The sequence below is a fragment of the Notolepis coatsorum genome, assembly GCF_963971535.1.
Source record: "Notolepis coatsorum genome assembly, chromosome: 3".
Taxonomy (NCBI): Eukaryota; Metazoa; Chordata; class Actinopteri; order Aulopiformes; family Paralepididae; genus Notolepis; species Notolepis coatsorum.
The window spans coordinates 10560842-10588128 of record NC_140167.1 but is presented as its reverse complement, the minus strand read 5'-3'; the positions used below and the strand labels follow the sequence as shown (position 1 = coordinate 10588128).

Here is a 27287-nt window from a genome sequence, read left to right as displayed (position 1 = left end):
AGGCTGGGACACCTTTGCTGCACTGCATGAGCTTGAAAAGTGATTCAGTGCTCGCTCTATTTCTGCTGGGCAGGTAAACTCACTCTTGCTAATTTCTCCAAAGTTGCCTACTTAGTGTGTCAAAAAGTACACAAGTGTGAAAACTGCCGGCTGGAAGATATTTATTTGTATTATCTTTTGTTTAATTTCTGCTGGGCAGGTGAAACTCACTCTTGCTAATTTCTCAGAAGTTGCCAACTACAACTTTAACGTTGAGGAGGCACAATAATAATCGTGATTAAGTACCTGGGAACTAATGAGGAGCTATGTTAGTAAAATGATGATGAGTCAGGAACCTGAGTCCGACCTGAATCGCTCCAGAATGGGTTCTACTTAGCTTCTCAAAGACATGTGGGCTAGATCCACAAAGAATGGATTGCACGGTGCTAATTGCACCCTTACTTACAATTCATTATGAATTGAAAATGGCGGACCCTGATGTAAACAAGACGAAAGTCTTTCTCTGGTCTGCATCCCCTTAACAATTGTGTATTGAGCCATACTGTATTATACCCATTCTGCAATCTGTTAATACAATTTGCATTCAATAAATCACAGCGCAGGTGATTGATTGAATGAAAATGTTAGGGTGCAATTAGCACCGTGCAATCCATTCTTTGTGGATCTAGTCCACATTCGGTGAAGAACCACTGTATCCGGGGCGGCTACGTGGTGCAGTGGGCAAGGCGCTCACCACGAATACTGGAGACTGGGCTCGAACAGGTTCGCCTCCCTGTTCGAGCCCAGCGCTCCACATTGCTTTCAGTTTAGCTGGTCGTCCGCACTAATACACATTGGCCGTATTAGGGGGAGGGAAACTGATGGGTGGGGATCGGGCGTTGTGGACAGCGACTCCTACAGGTCGGTTGGTGCGCCTGCGCAGTAGAATCAGGAAGCGACAGGGGCGGGGCCCCTCCAAAGCCCAGACCCCTGACGCTGAAAGATCGAGCCGTGCAGGTGGAAAGATGCGACTGCTGTTACCTCGAATATCGGAGGGGACTCGTGCTATGTATGACTTAGTCCACATTGCAGCCGGCTTGTGGGAGGCATGAAACAGCGTTCAAAGACAGGGGAGGGTTGAATTGGATGATACGAAAATTGGGATGGGAGAAAAATAGAAAATGGGAGAAAAAGTGGATAAAAAAAAGGACCACTGTATCCACTTGACTCAGATACCCACCTCCTACCTTCCACCTGCTTACCTCTAATCCTAAAAGTAAGCGGTTAAATAATATGTAGCATATAGTTTCTGGTCACTTGATACTTAAACATTACTTGTACGTAAGTAGTGTTACCAGTATCTCATTCCCTCAGTAAAACTGTTGTCAGCTGTACTCCCTCTCAAATCAAAACCTTTTATATACTGTAGGTAAAAACCTATATTCTGTATTCCATATTGTATTTAATTTTTTAAACACATTTGTTTATTAAATGTTTTTAGATTACAAAATAATATTTGTATACAGTACCCGTGCAGATACTGTATAGACACATGATCACACGTGTGTACAGTACACACATATATATCTTCATACATGTGTGTATAGTATATACACATATCAGCACATATACTTATATCTACATGGTATACACACTATACATGTAAGCTGCATACCTATATCTAGTGTACGTGAGCAGATAAAAGAGTGCGTGGCAGTTAGTTTATCAGCAGCATAAGTGGGATTTGAGAATTGTGTGCAAAGCCTGTACAGGTTAAGATCTGATTGGTCAAGTGACACAAGAGGGTATAGCAGCTCAGTGAGCAAAGAAGAGAATATTCAGAATTTGTAAGTTATAAGCATAACATAGACAATATAGACGATGAAAACATACCTCATGAGTGGCATTGAACAAGTTGGAGCATTCTCCTCAATGAGATGGTGCTTCTCGCAATCCATTGTCAGTGTTTCATCCGATTAAAAGTCCCGTTTTTTTCCATTGAGGTCTATTGAAGTTTAAAATTTTTGTATTATTCAAATTCAAACTGTAATAAATTAAAGCTTTAAAACAACTGCCACCTGCTGAAACAGGTGCACGCTCACAGAGGTAACAGTGATGTGTTATCGGTGAGAGAGGGGAAGGGGGAGGGGGAGGGGGGTAGCCGGCCAATAGCAGGACGTCATCGTTGTGGCTAATCTCTCCTGCAGGAGTACAAACATGAGTGCAGTAGCTACTAGCGAATACCAAATATTACACATGTAATATAACACAAGAGAGACAAAAACGGCATATTTAATTATGTCCAGATGTGTTCCATCAGTGTATAAACACGGTATATTCGTGTGCAAGGGTGTAGGTTTGGGGGGGGGGGGGCACTGTAAGTGGGGGGGTCTGGGGATCCTCCCCCTGGAAATTGTGAGTAAACACTTAATTTCCGGCATTCTGGTGGACTTTTATGAGAGGCACGTCTGCAAGGTTGAGATGGTACGGTCCTGTAGGGGGGTGTCTGAAACTGTTGGTTAATATATAGTTACAGGTAAGAAGGATATAAGAAGGATATATAAATGTTTTGACCCCCTTCTTTTTTACCTCTTTTGGGGAGGAGGTTGTCTTTCATATTATCGTTTTTGAGGGGGACAGATGTACCTCTTCTCAGTAGTGAGGGGGACATGTCCCCCCCCCCCCCCCCCAAACCTACGCCTATGTCCGTGTGCATCTTTGAGGAAGTCAATTTGTGAGAAATAATAAAACCAGAAGACCCATATTTACAGTTATCCCCACATTTTATTTGCTCATACTCACACAAAATTTTTTACAGTACCAATTAAAAGATCCATTTGGAAAGGTATACGACGAGTTTGAAAGGTTGAAAAAAAAAATAAAGAAAACTGAAGAGTTTCTGGAATGTTGGTCAAATTTGAAAAAGAGAAAACTTTACATTCATAAAAACTGTACATTATATAATGCCAATCGGATACAGGCAAGAGATAACGTTACATGGAACACAGACATTTTCGTTCGGTGCCATTGTCTAGCTAAAAAGAAAAACGTCTTATCTTTTCAGACAGATTCAGTGTAATGCAAACTTACTGTACACAAACTGAATTATACAGTAGACTAAACGTCAGACACGGTCGTTTGGAATGGATCCAAAGGAAGCGGTCGGTCCACATTTTTTTCTAAACACAATGGAGCTGGAAACAGGGAGACGAGCGACAGTCGACCAATTCTTCGGGGCGCGTTTCATAATTAGGCTAAACGGATATACGTTTTTTTTCTTTTTTTAATGTAAAAATAGTCATCAAAAATATATCTCTGAAATTACATTAAAATACAGTTTTTTTAGTTCATTGGCGAGTAAAGACTGTAGTTGCAGCAAAAAAAAGAAGGAAAAGAAAGAAGAAAAAAGAAAACTCTCACAAAGGGACGAATAAAGTTCAGTGCGATATCATAGCAGCCCTTTACAAAAGAAAATAGTAGAGCAGGGTAGTGGTCAATTGCATGGCACTCAATCCCCCCCTCAATCCCCTAAACCCCCCCCCCCGCCCCCGAGTGATTCTGTGACTTTCTTCACATCCCATTTCTAACAAATGTGATTCATCAACTAGGATTCAGCATCAGGGGAAAAAATAGTTATTTCAATATCGTGTTATAAAACACCGCCCGCCCCCCGCCCCCCCAGAAAGTCTCACTATGGAATAACAACAGCTAACGATCTGAAGCCTGGTGGCAGACCTCGTAGTCTCGGTAATCTACATCAGCCCCGTTGCTCTCAAGAGATTCTATCACGAGCGTCTCTAAGTCCTTGGATGTGCCACAATAGACCGCAGACGTCTGCGCTAGCATTCACACTACTAATTACACTGGATCTGCGAGTTTAAAGTGCATATGAATATTGCGCAATCGAAGATATATATATATATATGATAGGCATTGGTCTGCGTTTGTTCAAGAGTCATTTGCCACTCCAAAGACTTATGTGCCCATAAGTAAATAAATAAATACATATATGTATATTAGATCAAAGATATTCCCCTTGACATTAAGAACAAATGTTGGCACTATAAAAGTAAATGGCACAAATCAAATGGCAGAATCCTGTAAACAAATACCCTTATCATAACAAAGTATATTGTCTGCATATCAACCACAGTCTTTGGGGGAAAAAGGACCACATTCAAACCACAACAGGAACTAAAGGTAAGTTATTTAACCCTTTCGGGCGTGTACACGAGTTCAGATCTTTGAGAACCGAAAAACATGATCATGATTCTAATGATGTAATGAGTTCTCGAAAACGTACAAAAAAATTCAACAAAAACAACAACAACAACAACAACATACACCTGAAAGGGTTCATTCTGAGGCTGTGCGACGTGACGCTCAGCGGGGAGGAAGCCGCTCACTCCTCGCCGAGCGTGAGGTGGGTGGTGGACGTGGTGTCCAGGGGGATCGACGGCTCCGGCTCCGAGGTGCCGTTGGCTGCGAGTGGCTGTATCACAATCGGCGAGTTCTCACCTGTAGGGGGAACCAGAGAGGCCTGTGTAAAACATGGTGGTCTTCGACTACATTTTTTTTTGTTTTTTGTTTTTGTGGCTATAGACCACTGCACTTCCGCATTACATGGAGCTCATGGGAGAGCGTGCAGGGATAAAATGAATTAATGTTGATTAGAGCCTTGACATTAAGTGGTTGTAGCTACGGCTGTGGGGGAGCTGGAGACATGATCCAATAGACTTTCTTTATACGCCTGAGTCTCCTGAACACGGAGAGACCAACCCCAAGTTGATCTGCACTTTCTCCACTGAGCTATAGTCACTTTTCCGCACCTACTCGCTGCACGATTAACACTTTAATCGCCGGAAACGCCGTAACTCGTCATTCCCCGCCATGCTCATTCTGCCGAAGACGCCGTAACACGTCTTTGATATCAATATTTCAAAAATCTGTGATCGAAATCATATTTCTCCCCCGGGGACCTGAGATATACTGCTGAGCTCCACTCAACTCTCTAACGGTTCAAGAGCGCCATCTGGTGGCCGATCGGCAGATCGCCCAACAGGAAGTCATGTGGATGAAGTGGTGCTCACCCATATTTCGTCCGGGCACTCGCTATCATTAGCAGGACTCCATCTTGACACAGTGAACATCGATCGGTTACAGATAACTCGATAAACAACATGATTTGGACGTATATACTATTATACAACCTGGAAATGGATCGGGTATTTCTACATCCCATAATAGGAATATCTCTGCTCCACGCTCATCGCCCAACGGCGCGAGGAAGATACGGTAAGATCCAGCGTTATTTTCCAACGTGTTCTTTACTAACTGCTCTGATGATCATATCACCCACACTAGATGAATGATATAACGTTGCCCACGGAATTATAAACGACCCCCCGCCCATCCGGTCAACATCAGATCATACGTAGTAACTCCTAGAAGCACATCCAGTTGAAATTTTTTATCTCGCACAGATTCCTACCAAACTGTATTTGATCATCAATATAATGCATTTAGGGCTATAAATCAAGTTCTGGAGAAAGCTGCAGAAAACGATAAAAACATACTTATACTTTAGACCGTATTTTAGTATGAATATGTGAATGAAAAAGTATAACGTTGCTACACACTGAACAATAGATATAGGACATTGAATGGGCCATAATAATGTCAATTTAACAATACAATTTAAAAAGTTATAGCCCTGCAAAGAAGGGGAACTTCTCCATAGACAAATAGAGATGGCGAGGGATGGTAAATTATGAATTTAACCATGGCGATCAAAGTGTTAATCAATTTTCTATCGAAATCGCGATTTGGAATGATGCAAATCGCAAAAATAAAATAAAATAAAATTATTATTATTATTATTTTCTTTTTAACCAGGAAGTCCCATTGAGATACAAGATCGGTTTGGGAGAGGGAGGTAAGGGGTTTTAGATTGTGTGTTGTGAAGTTTAGACTTCAGAGAGGGAGAGTAAAGTACAGAAAAAAGGTACCGTTCGGTACAGGTATCGATTCCAGGTAAAAATAAACATTTTCAGGCTCGGTGTCCCGAACAGACCCACGCGTAGGCCAGATGCAAGCCGCATTTTACAATAAACCTTTGTGGGGCTGCTTTTTTTTTTAATTATTATTATAATCGCAAATGTAATCGCAATCGCAATATCTGTCAGAAAAATCGCTATTAGATTATTTCCCAAAATCGTGCAGCCCTACACAACTCCCCAACCAGCGCATGCGCAGATCGTCTGCGAGAGACTCCCTGGGCAATCTGCATATGCGCCAGTTGGGGGGGGTAAGTGACTATAGCTTGAGCTAGGAAGTGCCGATCGACTTGGGGTTGGTCTCTCCGTGTTCAGGAGACTCGGGCGTATAAAAAAGCCTATTGGATCATGTCTCCAGCGCCCCCACAGCCGTAGCTACAACCACTTACGTCAAGGCTCTCATCAACATTCATTCATTTTATCCCCCCACTCTCTCCTCCCATGAGCTCAAAATACAGAAAGTGTTGCGGTGGTCTATTGTCAAACCATTTGAACCGCTGAGGTACATCCGGGGTGAAAGGAAACAGTTAGTTTGGTTAAACAGGCTTCATTTAAAAGTCTTTTTTATAAAGATACAGCAGTAGAGGTCAGTTACAGCATAGAGGCATCATTCGCTGTGGCTCCCAAGTTTGTTATGTTGTTGGAAGTAGTTCAGGAGGAAGCGTTTGTTAAGGATACGAGCTGAATAGAAAAATCCATGAGAACGGAAGCAAATGTTAGAATGGATTAACAGACATACAAAACGTAACGTTCATCACACTGACGATTAAGATCCATACAGGTTAGTAAGCAGCAAAATAATTAATTCAATAAAAAATATTTGACTTTGGTAGAACATTTCTTCTTGTACACGCCACACACCTCCATGGCTGTCAACCTCCACAACACGCTCTCATCAGAAAACGTCAATAAAGTACGGTACTATAATGGACCACAGGGGGAAAAAGGTACTTAATGTACGTTATGTTATAGCCATAAGTCATATATTTACGTTTTGTATAAGTAAGATATTGACATTTCTTATCGGCAAAAGTCAAAAACAAACACTGTGACCGGGAGTCGCACCAACAATGATTGTTGATTGTGGCGAGTGCTCTCACCACTAGACACCCACACAGCAATACTATGATGGTTCGTTTTAACGTTTCACGGTTATGGTTAAGATATAAAGTTAAGGTTAAAGGTTAGGGTTTGACGGTTATGGTTAGTAAGGTTTAAAGGAAAACTCCAACATTTTGGGAAATTAGCTTATTTGCCATCTACCCTGTAGTTAGACAAGAAGATACATACCTTTTTCTTCTCTGTGCATGCAGTAGGAGTAGGAAGACGTTGGGAACTAGGCTAATGGAGGAACCTACTTCCAGTGACTGATGCTAAGCTAGGCTAATGGTGCGTGTCTTCCTACTCCTACTGCATGCACAGAGAAGAAAAAAGGTATGTATCTTCTTGTCTAACTCCAGGGTAGACGGCAAATAAGCTAATTTCCCAAAATGTTGGAGTTTTCCTTTAAGGTAACAGTGTGGTTAAGGTTTTGGGTTTGGCTCAGTAGTCTTGAGGTAAAAGGGCCAAAGGCACCTGCCTCCCATGCGAGCGCCACGGGTTTGTTCCCGAGCAGTTCAAAGGTTTTCTGAAAACATTAGAAACATTAGAAACCTTAGGTTAGTTGTAACGTTAGATAATGTACAAAATAAACGTATTTCCGCTGCTATAGACGTCGCTCTTTTATTTTGAAACCCCCCCGACCGGAAGTCGTTGCCCTCGTTATTTGCTTTAGTGTCCGCCCGGTTCTGTGTTTGTTGGTTAGCTCCGTTAGCTAGCAGCATATCAAGATCAGCCATGGGAATACCGTTTTCTAAATTGGGGAGGCTTTTAATCGTCAAGGTAAGAGGATTTTAAGTCATGGTATCCATAAACTTCAATCGGTTCGGATCCTTTGAATAAAATGAGAATGTAAACAAACACTGCGTCACGTTGAAATCACTGACTGCGCCCCGAGAGGAGTGGTTCGGCAATAAATAGTTCCGAGTATATTTGCTTAGAAAACGTAATTGTCTAATTCAATTATTTTTTATTTCTCCACATGGTAAATACACAGGTTTACAGGAACGTTTTGGAGTTGTATTTAGAGTGTATTTCGTGACTGTAGGGCACGTCAGGGTACAAGTCTGACCCACTTCCAGTGATGAAGCTAAGCTACGCTAACGGAGCGGCTGTTCCCTAAGCCTAATGCACGCACAGAGAAGAAAAAAGTATGTATCTTCTCGTCTAACTCCAGGGTAGATGGCAAATAAGCTAATTTCCCAAAATGTTGGAGTTTTCCTTTAACATTTTCTGAATATGTAATATATATATATGTACTTATTTGTAATACGTACACATTGTACATTTTCACCAATACGTCAATATATATTACTCATGGCAATAACATAACGTACAATATGTACCTTTTTTCCTGTGGTCGATTAGTACTTTTTTGTTTTCAATATCAATAATCACTAAGAATGACTACCGTATTGAGAATTAAATAATATGACCTATTTTAGTGTGTTAGAAGTACAAGTTTTAGGCTAGGTTTTCACAAGTAAAAGAAGTGATTGGTGGTCGACCACACAGGTCCCCAGAGAGGACTGGAGGTCACCTGCTCATCATGATAAGATGGAGGAGTGGGTTATGTGCAATACGAAAAGTCTCAATGTTATACCAAAGTTATAGCTGCATTAAGAGTCTTAATCATCGAGGATGAGCACGGTGTACACGTCATGTAGTGGTCGAGTCGACATGGTCCTCATTCCACCTGCCTGACCAAAGATGGTGGATATATGTAGAGAGGACCACGCATATGTATAATATATGTAACTGTAATGCATATAATATATGTAACTAATGTATATAATTATGTAACTGTAATGTATATAATATATGTAACTAATGTATATAATATATGATATATGTAACTAATATAATATATGTAACTAATGTATATAATATGATAAATGTAACTAATGTATATAATATATGTAACTGTAATGTATATAATATATGATATATGTAACTAATGTATATAATATATGTAACTGTAATGTATATAATATATGTAACTGTAATGTATATAATATATGATATATGTAACTAATATAATATATGTAACTAATGTATATAATATATGATAAATGTAACTAATGTATATAATATATGTAACTGTAATGTATATAATATATGATATATGTAACTAATGTATATAATATATGTAACTGTAATGTATATAATATATGTAACTAATGTATATAATATATGTAACTGTGATGTATATAATATATGTAACTGTAATGTATATAATATATGTAACTGTAATGTATATAATATATGTAACTGTAATGTATATAATATATGTAACTGTAATGCATATAATATATGTAACTGTAATGTATATAATATATGTAACTGTAATGTATATAATATATGTAATTGTAATGTATATAAGACATGTAACTAATGTATATAATATATGTAACTAATGTATATAATATATGTAACTGTAATGTATATTATATGTAACTGCAATGTATATAAGACATGTACTGTCGACTGCTGAATGACGACTTATGCTTATTCAACGTTGTTACCCGTGTGTAGTTGAGTCTACACAGTCCCCACTCTGAACAAAATCTATGCTTAACGCAGCTTTAATATTCGTTTAAATGCTGTTGGTTAAGGGAGGCACAGCCCAGAGTCAGGACAGAGAGCTGGACCCAGCCTGACCCGTCAGACCCGCGGAACAGAACGCAAGCTGGTTCTCCCTGAAAGAGACATGTTGACAAATGCACAAATAGCCCCAATAAATGGACGTTTTAAAGGGAATCGTTCAGATTTTTGGAACCCCTGCCCTTTTTTTTTTTTTTTTTTTAACTTACATTTTTATTAACATTTATAGACATACAACACTTACACAAAAATGGAACCCATAATTAGGGATGCTCGATATTGGCTTTTTTACCGATACTGATATTCCGATATTGTCAAACTCTTGATTTCCGATACCGATATCAACCGATACCGATATATACAGGGTTTCCCACCCCAAAAAACGGAATAATTTCAGGTAACTAATCATTTCACTGGATATATATATAACAAATATTGTTATTGTTTTTTTCTTTTTTTAAACCGATACCGATATTTTCCGATATCACATTTTACTGCCGATATCGGCCGATAATATCGGACATCCCTACCCATAATACAACAAGCCCTGCCCTATTTCTTACTCACCAATGATGATCAGTAGAGTCCTTTCTCGGCACAGTCCGTGCCGTTCCTCATACCAGCTAACCGGATAGTTAACCACAAACCAACACACAGCCAATGTACACGCTGGCTTGAGGCTCACTGTAATTCACTCCACGGTGCACAACAAAGTAGATTTCAATTGACTTTGTATTGGCTTAGCGGCTAACTATCTGGATGGAGCGAGTATAAGGGAACAGCATGGATTGTAGTATGGTATAGGTAAGGTAAAATAAGCATGGAAGTAAGAAATAGGGATATGGTTCCAAAAATCTGAACTATCCCTTTTAAGTCACTTTGACTTAGCGTGTCGGTGGTGATGCGTTGGGAGTCCCGTCTCTCATCCAATGAATTCCTGACATTCCTGACAATGTACTCTCAATAAAGTATAAGAAAAATACAGTTTCTCCGTTTCTCTGTGCTAGATTAGATACTAGCAGACAGCGCTCTCCACTGTAAACAAGCCTCACGTGCACGGAGCTAAACTTCAACACAAAAGCCTCTGTGCGCGCAGCAGTGACAACCCGTTGCCTAGGTCAGGGGTTCCCAAACTTTTCAGGCCGGGACCCAGAAAATAAGGCGTCAGAGAGCCGCGGCCCAATGCACATCGTCAGGCTTTTTTTTTTTTTGCCAGGCGACCGATTTTTTTTAGCCAAATATCACTTCAATCCTATTAAGTTAGTTCAAGTTAGTTATTCATTTATATGTGCTATTTATGAGAGGGCTAACTTGTTGCAAAATAATAATGATAATAATAATAGCCTCATTAAAATACTATTGTTGCTTTGGTTGTTTTCAGTGTTTTATGTGCATAATCTGTTATTTAGTTTGAAATGTTTGTTGAAATAAGTAGATTTTTCGTTTTTGTTTATTTATTAAGTTAATATAAAACCATATAGTCACATTTTAGAATACAATCGAATAGAATTTTAGAATACAACTAGAAACACTGTCCTGGCCTGCTTCTAAGTTCAGTGGCCTGACAAAAAAAAAAAAATTGGAAATCATCTCGCGGCCCTCCCGTGGCTGCTCGCGGCCCACCTTTGGGTCGCGCCCCCGACTTTGGGAACCACTGGCCTAGGTAACACACTCGCAGAGAAACGAAGAAGAGCTCGGAGGACATGGCCGGGCTGCTGAGAGCCCAGACACCCAACACGCCACCCACCACGGTGAGTCAAAGTGACTTTGTGAACAACAGCCGCTTCCGCCGCGAGGCTATTTGTTTATTTTTTACGAACGCGTCCGTCTCAGCCCTGAGGGAGAGCTAGCTAGCTTGCGCTCCAGGGGTTCGGACGGCGTCAGGCTAACGAGAACCTCGACCGTGAGCTTCACCTGGAGGGTCGGTAGGGTTCGGCACTAGGGCTCGGCACTAGGGCTCGGCTGAACAACTATTACAGGAGCACCTGCTGGGGAACAAGAGAAGAAGAAGGTGGGTGGGGATCCGTGGAGCTTCCCGAGGCACCTGAGGAGTTTACTGTCAAACGTACAGGAAGTGAGGAGTTCATGTACTGGAGGCTTTCCACAAACACATCAGACGTGAGGATCCACAACTTCTCATCAACGATCTGCAGACATAATAGGGATGATGCACACAGGACACTAGGCGGGTCTAAAATAGAAGTGTCGGTGTCGGGGAGGGAGAATCTCCCCCGATGTTAAAGTCCGACACCAAGAGTTCCTCCTTATTTGATACACCTGTTGCAAAATTGTCATCTACTCCCTATAACGCCAGAGCTGCTCACCATTATGTCGCTAGATGTTCCCCGTGTTAACGCTCGATTTGGTCAAACCTCCCTCCAATTTGCTGCTCCCAGCAGTTGGAACGAGATGCGAAAGACTTGGAAAAATGGACAAATTGATCCCCCCTCACTACTTTGAAGGACTCTATCGCAGTTGTTTCCACACACACACACACACACACACACACACACACACACACACACACACACACACACACACACACACACACCTGCAACTGTCACCCAGCCCTTTAACGGTAATTTGTTCATTTTAACGCTTTTTAAGGCATTAAAAATTGAGAATTATGAATTTTATACTTTTTAAGACTTTTTCATACCCCCGCAGATACCCTGTATAACTATTATTATTACAACCTTTATTTAGTATACACAACAAAAGGTTATAAGAAGAAATGCCCTGCACATTCTGATGATGTGCTGTCTGGAATCCCAACCCGAGCGTGACATATTAAGAGCGTGTGTGAATATGGCCCGGCAACACTCACCCTGCTCCTGGTCCGACCCGATCTGCTCCTCCAGGTCGTCGGGGTCCCCGTAGGCCTCCTCGCCCCCGCCTGACTTGCACTTCCCACAGCAGAAGGCACAGCAGCAGCAGCAGCAGCAACAGGTGAACAGCCCACAGCACACGAAGAGAGCCTGGGAGGAGGAGACGGTGATGCTCAGCAGTGAGTGGGGGCCTTGTATTTATGTGCCATTAAAGCTATGATACAGGATTGTTGTTGTGATAAAAAAAGAAAATTGTTTATTTATTTTGGGGCTTTCTGTATTTTTCCACCCATCCCAATTTAGTCGTTATGCCAATTCCCTTCCTGGTTGTTGTTGCAAGCCTGGAGCTTTTGTGACCGCAGTCACTTGCTCATGGGACGCGACCACTTTAGAAAATACCAACCAAGCGTGAACGCGGGCGTGTTAAAAATATATCAGATATGAATTTCAAAGATACTGGGTATCTTTGAAATTCATATCTGATATATTTTTGACACACCCCCACGCCCGCATTCACGCTTGGTTGGTATTTTCTAAAGTGGTCGCATCCCACAAGCAAGTGACTGCGGTCACAAAAGCCCCAGGCTTGCAAACCGCAGTCACGTAAGGGGCTAGGGAGGGTGTAGAACTACCACATGCCTCCTCCGATACATGTGGAGTCAGCTAGCCGCTTCTTTTCACCCGACAGCGAGGAGTTTCACTGGGGGGAACGTTCACGCTATTTCCCCCAGATCCCCTCCCTGCTGAACAGGCGCCCAGACCGACCAGTAGGAGTCGCAGTTTACAACGACCAGGACACACACATACCCCACCGGCTTCCCACCCGCTAACACTGCCAATTGTGTGGACAACTGACCAAGCCGGAGGTACCGCTGACAGCTGGATTAGATCCCAGAGTCTCTGCGGTGGTAGGCGAGTGCTTAGTCCACTGCGCTACCCAGCCACTCCTTGATCAACATTTTAGGCATATTCAAAACTGTTCTTTAGAGAACCGGTACAGGTTTCCCATTAATTACCTAGACTGTGGCGACACAGTTGTATAATGAACCAAAAAAATTTTTATAAAAAAAAAAAGAATTTACTATTTTTTTAAATATAAAGTTTGCCAATAGGGATGTATCAGTAGTATTGGCAGTGGTAGTAGTTGTAACAGTAATCCACTATATTTTTTTATTTTCTAAAAAATAAACCAGTTCAACACAGGTAACCACTTTTGCTTCATTTCTTTGATGGCTCTAGTCCAGTGGTTAGTTAGAGTATGGTATGGTAGTAATGGTATGCTCTAGTCCAGTGGTTCCCAAACCTCTCCTCGAGACACCCCAGCCGTTCCATGTATTTGTTAAATTCCACCACCAGCACACCTTGATTCAAAGGGCTAGTTAAGTTGAATCAGGTGTGCTGGTGGTGGAATTTAACAAATACATTGAACGGCTGGGGTGCTTCGAGGAGAGGATTTTATTATTAATGATCCCCATTAGCTGGTGCCATGGCTCCCAGCTAGTCTTCCTGGGGTCCACACAACACAATACATAAAACAGTTAATGCATAGATCAATACTAAAAGATAAAAACAAGGATTTAGTATATAGCAAATAAGCTACTTTCACAGATGCTATAGATAGAAAGAAAAAGAAAATAGCTGCCAGGGGTGCCTTGAGTTTTTTTTTTTTTAGATTACAGAAAATTATCACTAATGTGCTATCTGTTGCAGCTGCACTGTTTTCCATGAAAATACCATATTTGGATAAGTTTGACCATTTCTCAAAATCTGAAAATCATTATTTAATAAAACACAGAAAAGGATCACCAAGTTACTCTGGATAAAAAAAACTTTACAGACACGTGGCTTAGTGCACCCTCTCTGAGCCAACTCTCAGTATGTTGAGGGGGCGTGGCCCTCTGTTCATTGAAAGGACAAGTTAGTATCATGAATCCCTTTATGAGACCAGTGTGACCGGTTGTTATGGGAGATCAACATTGGCTAACCTGTGCTAGTCTTTCTTTTTTTATATTTTTTTGTATCTCTCTTTCTCCGATTTTTCTCTGTTTTCTCCCCGTCCCAATTTAGTCGTTATGCCAATCCCCCCCCCCTCCCCTACCTGGTTGTTGTGCGCATGTTCTCCTACTGGTCGGTACAAGGGAACCCTGAAGTATCCGCATGTTTCCTCCGACACGTGCGGCGACAGCCAGTGGCTCTCTTCTCACCTGGCAGCGAGGGCTCTCATTGGTGAAGTGCAACGCGTGGGAGGTCACGCTGCCTTCCTCAAGTCCTGCCTCCGCTGAGAAAGCGCCCAGACCTGACCTGTCCACAATGCCAGTTTCCCACCCATGGCTTCCCTCCCCCTAACCCAGCCAAACGGGTTAGTATAGCGATCATCCCAAGCCCCAAGCAATGCTGACTCCGGGAGACCGCAGCCTCTTGCATTGGTGACGAGCGCAATCTCCGCTACGCCACCTGACCGCTCAACCTGTGCTAGTCTTTCTTTGTGTTAGATTCTTGAATTTTTTATTTTCAAAGTGTCTTGTTTTTAATTTTTCTTTTCTTGTGTTGGAATTTTTGGAAATGTGGGTATACGTAGGTCTGTATGTTTTTGTTTGGTTCTATGTGGACCCCAGGCAGAATAGCTGTTGCCTAGGTGACAGCTAATGGGGATCCGAATAAACAAACAAATCTAGACATTTAATTCATGCATTTAGCAGACGTTCTTATCCAGGGCGTCTTACAACAAGTGCAACAGTAGAGCTCAAATTCTAGTATTGCCAACACAGCAAGTATGACGCTTTCAAATCTATGGGACCAGTGAGTGTAACCGGTTGTTATGAGAGATTGACATTGTGTTAACCTGCGTTACCAGGTGATATACAAATGGATGTTTTTGAACCACTTACCAACTTAACTACATTGTAGCAAACTAGTTTCATTACTTGTTTGTGGACTAGCTTGTAACAATGGCATCGTTGTTCCTAGGTTGAGGTTCCGGGGACCAATATAAGGGTAACACAGACGTTGAGTAAGGGGGCTAGCGATGCATGAAGTGGATGCCTGTTGATGACTGTCCGGATAAAATAAAGATACTATAAATAAAGAAGTAAGTGAAATACTAATGCTTTAATCATCCATTCTGTAAGTTGGCGAACGGAACAGAATGAAATATGGCGACAGTGGTTTCAAGAACATTATAGTTGCCGCAGTAGAGGGAGACGAGTTCTGTAACGGTAGCTAATAAGCTTGGAAGAGACAAACAAGCCAGGTGAACGGGGAAATAACAACAATCGAGACTCGGGATGGATGGACTGAAACCTCCGACAACACTGAATGTAGACTCCTCCAACCTAGCGAGGACATGGAAGAGTTGGAGGGAGGAGTTTTTGCTGTATATGGATCTTGCCTTGCCCAAGGCGGGGGGCGGGGGGAGCCAATGAAAGTAAAAATGTTTGCTACCTCATAGGAGAGGGTGGAAGAGAGCTATTAAAAACACTCTGGCGGTTAGGGCGGTCAGGTGGCGTAGCGGAGATTGCGCTCGTCACCAACGCAGGAGACGCTGGGTTCGAGCCCAGCTCTCGGCGTTGCTACCAGCTTGGCTGGCCGTTCATACTAATACAATTGGCAGTATTAGGGGGTGGGAAAGCTGGCGGGTGGGAATCTGGCGTTGTGGACAGCAACGCCTACAGGTCAGGTCTCGGCGCTTGCTAAGCGGGGCAGGACTTGGTGGAGATAGCGTGCCCTCCCAGGCGTTACACTTCACCAATGAGAGTCCTCGCTGCCAAGTGGAAAGAGCGTCACTGGCTTGACGGCGCACGTCTCGGAGGAAGCGTGCGTTCGACATCAGGACACCCTTGTACCGACTCATAGGAGAACATGCAAACAACAACCAGGTAGGGGAGGGGGGGGAATTGGCACAACGACTAATTGGGACGGGGAGAAAATCTGAGAAAAATAGGAGAAAGAGAAGGTAAAAAATAAAAATAAATAAAAAACACTGGCGATTGGGAGTTTGGGGACAAGGAAAAAAGTGAGCTCAATGGTAGAATTGTTGGACGAACATTTCAGTCCTAAATTAAACGAGACTGTGGTGAGGTACAGGTTTTTTGTGCGGGACCAGGGATTGGGAGAGAAGATTGATAGGTATGTCACAGATTTGAGAGTATTGGCCAGTAGTTGCAATTTTGGGGACATCAGAGACTCACTGATAAGAGATAGGATTGTGTGTGGCACAAATAGCTCTGCAATGAGGTTAGAGGTTGCTCAGGGAAGATAATTTGACACTTGACAAATGCCTACACCTATGCAGAGCTACAGAGCTGTCAAGGGAGAACAGCAAAACACTGCAGTAGGACAGACAGTGGAGGAAGTACATGTATTGAAATATACTGCCAAGAAAAGACAATGAGATCCGTTGTATGTTTTGTGGTAAAACGCGTGAGAGAAGGAAGAGCAAATGCCCAGCTTTTGGCAAGAAATGTAGGAAGTGTGGAAAAGGGAATAATTTCGCTGTGAAATGTGGGTCAAGAATAGACGACAACAGGAAGTATAAGCCACTAAGCCAGTACACGCCGTCTCAGAGCAGGAGGACAGTGACACATGTGAGGACATTATCATGACCGTAACTGAGGTAAATGGGGGCGAGGAGACTGTAAACCAGGTGAATGAGTCACAGGCCAGCAGCTCTTTGCAGGTACGATGATAGAGAAAACACTGGTTACATTCCAGACAGACTGTGGAGCGACCTGCAATGTCATCCCCATACATCTCCTAAACCCAGACACACAGCAGCTGGAACACACAGAGAAAGTGCTAGTGATGTATAATAACAAGACCAAGTTGTGTCCGCTTGGAAAATGTAAGGTCAGGGTCAGAAACCCCCGAAACAATAAACTGTACAGACTAGAGTTTCAAGTGGTAGACAAGGAAGACAGAATGCCTTTACTAGGCAGGAAGGCCAGTGAAGCAGTGAAGCTGATTAAAGTACAGTATGAGAGAATATTATGGCCATTGACCGCATAGTAAAGAAAGAACTGGGTCCTATGACAAACGAGGACAAACGCATGTCGATGGATATTATTAAAACGTAATTCTGAGATGTGTTCACTGGCGATGGCTGTTTTAAGGGGGAATATCGCATTGAAATAGACCAGTGTTTCTCAACTGGTGGGTCGCGACCCAAAAGTGGGTCGCGGGGCCATTTTGAGTGGGTCGCGGATGTGTGTGTAAAAAAAGAATTATTTTTTTTATATATAATATTTTTTTTGCACTACCTATCTTTGTGAAAGTGGCTTCTCAGCTCTGGTCCAGCTGAAGACAAATCAGAGGAAAAGATTGGACATTGAGCATGACCTCAGAGTTGATTTGTCTATCACCCCAGACTTTGAGACTCTTGTCAGGAGCAAACAACATCCCCAGTTATCCCATTAGTTCCCTGGGATGTTAAGCTAAGCATTCTGCTAAGAAGGATATATTATTTATTATTATTTTATTTCATTGTGTCTTTAACCCTAGTTGCACTTTTGTTGCAACCCCAGTTATCCCATTAGTTCCCCCAAACTTAGGTCTGTTATGTTAAGCTAAGAAATCTGCTAAGAAGCATATATTATTTATTATTATTTTATTTCATTGGGTTTTTAGCCCTAGTTGCACTTTTTTGTGTTTATTTCATGTTTTTAACAGTGCATGAAAGATTGTGTATTACTGCAAATTACGCATTTGGGTCGCGACTTAATGACCAAGGAAAATGTTGGGTCCCGAGGCTAGACCAGTTGAGATCCACTGAAATAGACGACAGTGTACCAACGGTGAAACTGCCAAAGAGCAGAGTGCCAGTTGCTATGATGGCACCTCTGAAAGAGAAATTAAAGGACCTAGAGAGGAGAGGGATCATTGCACCTGTGGAGCAGAGCACAGACTGGATCAGTAGCATGATCTCAAGCTCAGTGACAAACCCAATGTGACTGGCTGACCTACAGAAGAACGACTGTTAATCATGGTTGCCTTTGTAAGGAAGGTGGTGATGATGAATGCTGGACAAACGGAAGCTGAGGCGGTCAAACAGGCTACGGCTGTTATTTATACAGGTGGTAAATAAACAAGTCACAACAATGTGTAAACTAGCCAGCACACTGCAGGTCTCTCTCTGTGCTGCACACACACAGGGTTGAGAAGGGTATCCATCTCCTTGTCTCTCTCTGTACTGCACCCTCCTACGCACCACCATTGGATCAAAGAGATGATGCAACGTATAAAGCTAGAGAAGAGAAGATACTCTCTCGACAAGGGTCTTTTTTGAGATTTTACGCAATTTGGCAACCTTTCATGGCATTTGTAGAAAGAATGGGAGCAGAGAATGTAACCCCATAATATGTTTGTTTCTGTATGCGTGCGTTTCACCTCCTCGGCTGACTTTAACCCTTTCACTGCCACAAGACTGCCTTCTGTCGCGTGGCCGTGAAAGGGTTAACCGGCTGTCGTGTGGCAGTGAAAGGGTTAACCTTCTGTCGTGTATTGTCGCAGTGAAAGGGTAAACCGTTTTTGGTAGTGCGGCGCGGAAAAAAGGGTTAATCTAGTGGTGTAGATCTGGTAGGTGGGTGGGTGGGTGGATGGAAGGGCGGGCACGGGCAGGTTGGGTTGATACTTAGGATTAGATTTGATACAGAGTACCGTTTCTGTATATAATGTGAAAATGTACAATGAAAACTAAAAAGACCTTGGAAAAAAAAAGAATAAAGTGGTTACAACAACGAGTACACAAAGAAGAAGGTTCTTGGGGCGGTTTCACATGCAGCATCGCCTCCTGTTCTCGGGGCACAGCGCTCACCTTGAACCAGCCCTTGGACAGCAGGAAGTAGTACTTGACGCTCTCGTCCCCGAACTGCTCGGACACGTAGAGGCCCATGGAGCCGTACTCGTCGTAGATCTTCCGTTTATTCTCATCACTGAGGATGGAGTTGGCGTTGTTGATCACCTTGAACTTCTCCAGAGCTTCTGGGTTGTCCGGGTTCTTGTCGGGATGATACCTCAAGGCCAGTTTCCTGTCAAGGGAATGAGTGGGGGGGGGGGGGGGGGGGCGTGTCGCAGAGTCATGGAATAGCCTACCAATGGAGTTGAAGCCCATAAACCCCAGTTCTCCACTTTTAAATCAGCTATAAAGAGGTGGATCATAAGTAGCAGAAGCTGGGCGTAGTGACCAAAGGGTTTCTAATATGCGTTATTCCTTTTTTTATTCTTTTATTGTCTATAAAATGGAATATTATTGTATGTATTTTTCTTTTTATACCACACATCCTGACATACAGACACTACAGTACAAACACCCACGTCCACACACCAGTACATAAATCCACCGACACCAATGATGAAGGACCACAATGGAAACAAGCCTATGGCTTTATTGTGTTTATTCTAATCCTATTGGTAAATGGTGATAATGTATACCTGTTCATCCTGTGATCAAATGTATATGTATGATTCCATTCTAAATCAATAAAATATTCTATCCATCTATCTATGCCGCATTCGTTTATGATGGGAGGTGGGAAGTTGGAAGTCATCTCTTACCTACCCACGTTGCGAGCTACAACGTCGGAATAACATGGATGCTCACGCTAAACTTTTCCCCTCACAATTTGTCTCGCATGTACTACAACTCAAAAAGACAATTTACAACGACATATAGCTAATATACTTGCAAATGTACTCTTAAAACAGCTAATAACAACATTAACGTTTATACGATGTGGGTGGCCACCATGTTGAAATGACGTCAAATTACGCTGAGGGTTGAGAAATCATACCCGAGTTTGCGACTAGTTGACGCGCTGTTTTATTAGATTTTTCCTAGTAGGAAGGAAATTCTGAATTTACGACCTCTGAGATATAAGCAAATGCAGCATTACGCAGGATGGGAAATGAACACCAGCCCATGAGCCGAATACTAGTCTGACCTGCAAGGAGGCTGAATGAAGGAGAGGACACAGACGTCGTATCCTGTGAGAAGTTGAGGTATAACGCATGCACAGTTCAAATTGGTCAGCATTTCCATTTGATTTTGTATGCTCTGCCAGGGCAATGTAAGCATGTCTTGTACCCCCATCTACCATTGGGTGATGTAGCGCCCCAATATAGGACAGGCTTTGTTTAGTGTGTGAGCTAGGGCCAAAATGAGAATGTGGTTCACTTTTTGTTTTACTGTCCTGTCTACGAGGACGTGAAGGGGATGTACGTTTTAGTAAAACGTCCTCCATTTATGTTGATTTCTTTGAGCTGGATGAATATGAAAAACTTTAGTTGTGCTTCAGGAAGGGAACTTTTTTTTGCAACAGATTTTTATTTTCCAAGCTAGGCAGAATATTTTGTTCATGACTAAGATTGTATACGATTCTGTAATTCTGTTATGAAAAGTAATGAAATAATGGAACACAACACTACAGTGGTAGTTTTGGTGTCTTATAAACCCATGAGAGTTGGACACTTTGTGTGCATGACAGAATCAATCATTTTACGTTTACATTTAGTCATTGAGCTGAAACGCCTTTATCCAAAGCGACTTACAAATTGTGTACAACAAGTCAGCAGGAGGGGTACGTCTCTGGCGACTAAGGGTCAGTGGCATTGTTCGTCACTCAATCAATATTAGCCTTGCTGCCCTACAGGGTGGGTGTATGCTTTCCCTAAACAATGGTCCAGGGGCACAGCGACACTATGACAAAGCAGTGGAAGCTTGGGGCCAGCTTAGAAACAGACGCATCATTGTCTAATACATGATTGGCCGGTCTTCTGTTCCACTGTGTGTGTGTGTGTGTGCGTTATAGTCCAGTGGTTCCCAAAGTCGGGGTCGCGACCCAAAAGGTGAGCCGCGAGCAGCCATGGGTGGGCCGCGAGATGATTAAAAAATAAATAAAAAATTATTTATTTTTGTCAGGCCACTGAACTTAGAAGCAGGCCAGGACAGTGTTTCTAGTTGTATTCTAAAATTCTATTATATTGTATTCTAAAATGTGACTATATGGTTTTATATTAACTTAATAAATAAACAAAAACGAAAAATCTACTTATTTCAACGAACATTTCAAACTAAATAACAGATTATGCACATAAAACGCTGAAAACAACCGAAGCAACAATAGTATTTTAATGAGACTATTATTATTATCATTATTATTTTGCAACAAGTTAGCCCTCTCAAATCGGTCGCCTGGCAAAAAAAAAAAAAAAAAAAGCCTGACGATGTGCATTGGGCCGCGGCTCTCTGACGCCTTATTTTCTGGGTCCTGGCCTGAAAAGTTTGGGAACCCCTGCGTTATACAACCTTACACACTTGCCTCCTAGACGGTAGCCCCTTTCGTGACTGTGATGCACGCCAACCGGGTTGGACGAGTGAATACACAGTTCCTTATTCCTCCATAGGAAAATCCCATAATTTACAAGTATCGCAGAGAAATTTCAAAGGTACTCACAGTTGCACGAGGGTTTTGGACAGAGAAAAGCAATGGTTTGAAAGCTCTGCGTTGCTAATAAACATTTAAAAAAAAATTATAAACTGGTCGACACTGCTCAAAACGGCTTTAGCTGCCTGATGCGCCTGCACTGTGATCACAGCGCATGCGCATTAGGCCCCCAATGCCGGAAATAAAGCTGTGTTGACCAGTGTTGACCAGTTATTTTTTTAATGTTTACGAGCGTTTCGCGGAAGGACCAGTTCTTCAGAGATAATTATGGGATTTTCCTATGGAGGAATAAGGGACTGTGTATTCACTCGTCCAACCCTGTTGGCGTGAAGCCCCTTTCGTGACTGTGATGCACGCCAACAAGGTTTGGCCGAGTGAATCCACAGTCCCTTGCTCCCCCATAGGAAACCACCCTATTTGAGCTCTGAAGAACTGGTTCGACGCGAAACGGTTGTTATACAAGTATCGCAGAGAAATTTCAAAGGTACTCACAGTTGCACGAGGGTCTTGGACAGAGAACGGCAATGGTTTGAAAGCTCCGAGTTGCTAATAAACATTTTAAATAATTTTTTATAAACGTGTAAACATCATGAGACGGCAGTGCGGCTCTGCAGATATACCCTACTCCTCATTGCGGCGTTCGGGGGAGAGCAGCCATACATTCTTCGCTGTTTACACGTTTATAAAAAATATTAAAAATGTTTATTAGCAACGCCGAGCTTTCAAACCATTGCCGTTCTCTGTCCAAGACCCTCGTGCAACTGTGAATACCTTTGAAATTTCTCTGCGATACTTGTATAACGAACGTTTCGCGTCGGACCAGTTCTTCAAGCTCTGTCCCCTCGTCAAGCTCTGTCCCCTCGTTGAGAAACCTGCCCGGCGTTACCCACCCAGTCCATGGCTGACGGATGCAGTGAGAGTACAAAGACAGGCCCTGAGAGCGGCTGAGAGGAAGTATAGAAAGTCACGCCTCACTGCTGACATCGACACATATCACAACCTCTGGTTAACATTCTCCAAAACCATTACTAATGCCAAAGCTTCTTTCTTTCACCATAGGATCGAGGCCTCTGCCAAGAACCTTCGCAAACTGCATGCTACCATGTCTTCCCTCCTCACCCCCCCCCCCCCCTCCCTCATCTTTCTCTGCCGAAGACTTTGCGATCTTCTTTGAGGAAAAAGTGGAGAACATCCGCAGCTCCTTCTCCCAACCCATTCCAAATACTGAATTGAGAACCTCATCCTTCACTCTGTCATCTTTCTCTCCCATTACAGAAGCCGAGACCCTGACACTGGTAACGTCGAACCGTCCGACTACATGCCAGCTGGATCAGCTACCCTCCCCACTCCACCAGACCATAGCACCGGACATCCATTCCTAACTGCAACGATCAACTCCTCCCTCAACTCGGCGGTGGTCCCCACCTCCCTAAAACAAGCCAGAGTCACGCCGCTCATAAAAAAAATCAACCCTGAACCCCACCGTCATAGGCAACTATCATCCTGTCTCTCTTCTCTCGTTCCTTTCTAAAACACTTGAACGTGCTGGATCCAACCAACTTACTGCTTATCTCTTACAGAATTACCTCCTAGACCCTAATCAGTCAGGCTTCCGGACTGGCCACTCCACAGAAACGGCCCTCATTGTGGTCACAGAGGCACTTCACTTAGGCAAAGTAAAATATATTGTTGGTTTCCTGTTGGTTGTCAGTTTGGCCATGGGTAGGTAGGGAATTTATTTTATTTTATTTTTTTATTTTATTCTTTCCCACGGCGACTATGGATAGGGAATTTCTTTATTTAATTAAAATGTTCACAACAACATGGATGCATGTACTCTGCCAGCATGTTTAATATCCATAATACTAAATGTTTGACTAAGATTTCTATGAAACTTTATTCTTAAAAAAAAAAAATCTGATTTTCTTTTTTATAATTTTTTTTTTTTAAACTCATAAAATATATTGGGTCACACCTAAATCGGCAGGGTCGGTCGGCAACCGGAAACCAACTATTAATTTTGTTAGGCCTTAGCAAAAGCGAAAGGCCTCTCCTCTGTCCTGATTCTCCTAGATCTATCTGCAGCCTTCGACACAGTCAACCATCAGATCCTCCTCGCGGCCCTCGCAGGAATGAGAGTGGCTGGCTCTGCGCTGACATGGCTGACATCATACCTCAATGACCGCTCCTACCAAGTGTCATGGAGAGGGACCCTGTCGGCCACCCGCCCCCTGCGGACGGGTGTCCCCCAGGGCTCAGTCCTAGGACCCCTTCTCTTCTCTCTCTACACTAAATCACTGGGTAACATTATCACGTCTCATGGCTTCTCGTATCATTGTTATGCCGATGATACTCAACTCTTCCTCTCCTTCCCTCCCTCCCTCAGATATCCACGTCTCTGAGCGGATCTCGGCCTGTCTGTCCGACATCTCCGCCTGGATGACGACCAACCACCTCAAACTGAACCTAAGCAAATAAGAATTGCTCCACCTTCCGGCCAGCATCTTCTGGCCGTCTCAGACCCACTCCTATCCGAGCTCCGGGAGGGTCATCAAGGAGAACCTGCCTTTTCTCAGTCCTTTCCCCACAATGGTGGAATGAACTACTACCCACCCCAGTTAGGACAGCCGAAACACGTCCAATATTTCGCCGTCGACTAAAGACGCACTTCTTCAACCATTATCTAAAATAAAAATAAAAATAATAAAAATAAAAAAATATATATATCTAACCCCAACTAACCTTACTGTCATGCACTTGTCCTAATATACTAACCTACACTGTAGCACTCAACACTTTGATGAACATTGTCACTCAGCTGATAGAGTTGTGCCCTTCCTGATGACTTGTCGTACAGAACTTGTAAGTCGCTTTGGATAAAAGCGTCAGCTAAATGACTAAATGTAAATGTCTTCAGAGCTAAAATAGGGTGGTTTCCTATGGGGGAGCAAGGGACTGTGGATTCACTCTGCCAAACCTTGTTGGCGTGCATCACAGTCACGAAAGGGGCTACCTAGATGGGGGGGCTGTGCCCCCCTCTAGACCACCCCCTAGTTGAGACTCAGCACCGTCTCGATTGAAAATCCTGGGGAAAGCCCCGACTTATTGGCATTGATTATCTCTAGCAGGAATTCTCCCTTCTGTACTATTTTACAACACCACTTTATCCTGTCCCTCGGGTTTGTTTATAATCATGAAAATCCATTTGTTTATTAAAATAATTAACCCTTTCACTACCAAATGGTTAACCCTTTCACTGCGACAATACAGAAGGTTAACCCTTCCACTGCCACACAACAAAAGGGTTAACCTTCCGTAGTGTGGTTGTGAACGGGTTAAAAGAGAATGGTGAATTTTTAGAATACACCAACTAGTGTACCGGGGATAGAAAAGGTCTGTACCGTGCCATGGCATGGAGCTATGAGCTGAAGTTTAACGACATGTTTCAGCCCAAAACACGGTAATTTGTTGCAAAGTAATCATGTTAATTCATTCATAAAAAAAATCATAATGAAACAACCAGAGAGAAGGTGATTGACATGGTTTATGCCAGTGAAGAATCGTTAAAAGAGCAATTCACCAAAAAACAATGCAGATTTATTTTGCACATAATCTCACACACATCCAAAAACGGCACACATTTGTTAGTTTGACTGTTATTGAGAGTAATAACTTTGAATATGGCCACCAGTGATGTCATCAGGGACATTGGATCCCTGTGTTGTGTTAATTACAGCTCCATGAAATGATGTACATGAAAATATACATCATATGTCTATATGGGACTGCTACCTTATCATTTCATGGAGCTGTGATTAACATAATAACTGAAAATGGGGGACCCTGATGTAAACAAGACGAAAGTCTTTCTCTGGTCTGCATCCCCTTAACAATTGTGTGTATTGAGCTGTACTGTATTGTACCCATTCTGCAATCTGTTAATAAAGTTTTCAATCAATCAATAACACAAGGATTCAATGTCCCAGATGACATCACTGGTGGCCTTATTCAAACAAATTTCTCTCAGTAACTGTCAAACTAAACAAATGATGTGCAAAACGCCGTTTTGGGATGTGTGTGTGAGATTATGTTTTGGTGAAGTGCCCCTTTAACAGATAATAATATCATGTTCTAATAAACACATACACACACATGTACAGTACCTGTATGCCTTTTTAATGTCATCTTCAGTTGCTCCCTTCTCCAGCCCTAATATCTGGTATAGACTATCCCCTCCTGTGGACATTTTTCGTTGAGGTTTGCCTGGCTCTGCCATCCTTTAGGCAATTGCTGTGACATAAAAATAAAACCATAACATGTTCATAATTGTCCAGACAGATATGACCATCTGGGGCGTCAGTAACATTAAAAGGAACACTGATTCAGGGCTGGAATCTGAGCAATAAAAAAATACAGGAGTCAATTACACTTAACGTTTAGTAGTAACTGATCAAGTTAGGTTAGATCAAGGTTAGGCTAGATTGGCGACAACTAATAATAATAATAATAATAATAATAATAATAATAATAATAATAATAATAATAATAATAATAATAATAATAATAATACATTTAATTTATAGCGCACGTACATTCCTGAGAGTCTCAGAGTGCTACAGAGTTAAAAATAATGGAATACAAATAGATATATAAAAAAGAACACATAGCAGAACAATAAGACATAAAATAATAAAACAAGGCCTTTCTAACTAACACAAATGTCTTAACTACCGTATACATTAATGGTTAACTCAGTCTTAAATATGTATCGTTTACATGATCAATGTATTTTTTACACGATCACACCGACTCCGCGTTACTAATCTAATCTTTGATGAGCGTTATCGTTATAATAATGGGCTCAAATGTTATTTCTGATCTGGCTCTGTTCGGTATATTATCTCCCGGGGTAGCTATAGCTGAATAAGTTACACCGTGACTGAGGAAGTTACAAAGTGCTACAAACTGGATACATACTTGATAAATGCAGGCAGTTGACTCGGGTCCCTCATAAAAGAAACATACGTTTAAGAACCGAACCGGTGTCTCCTGTATTATTATTATTAACTAAACTAAAATATTCGAATTACACGAAGAAAAGAAAAAGGAAAGTTTCACCAACGAGCTCAGGTTTCCAATAGGGTCCAGCTGCAGCGCCGGCGAATACTCTCACTGGGCAAGTCTGTGCAAAGGGGGTATCTGCAGAGCCGCAGAGCCAGGCTGGACGGGTTGGAGGCGGGGCTTCGTGGTCTGGACAGGTATTAGTGGTCTGGACAAGTATTGCG

General features: G+C 42.3%; 1 protein-coding gene across 2 annotated transcripts; it reads right to left on the bottom strand.

Annotated features, from left to right (window-relative positions):
• Positions 1–3668: 3668 nt before the first annotated feature.
• Positions 3669–27133, bottom strand: dnajc5gb (DnaJ (Hsp40) homolog, subfamily C, member 5 gamma b). Of its 2 annotated transcripts, XM_084310598.1 has the most exons (6): positions 26980–27133; positions 26166–26292; positions 19374–19587; positions 12565–12715; positions 11652–11722; positions 4373–4497 (listed from the first exon to the last, which is right to left on the bottom strand). In XM_084310598.1, exons 2-5 carry the CDS (start codon positions 26276–26278, stop codon positions 11676–11678), a joined length of 525 nt encoding a protein of 174 aa, XP_084166724.1. In that variant the 5' UTR covers positions 26279–26292; positions 26980–27133; the 3' UTR covers positions 4373–4497; positions 11652–11675. The 2 variants fall into 2 exon arrangements, with proteins under 2 accessions (XP_084166723.1, XP_084166724.1); XM_084310597.1 differs by lacking the exon at positions 11652–11722 and having other exon boundaries at positions 3669–4497.
• Positions 27134–27287: the final 154 nt, after the last annotated feature.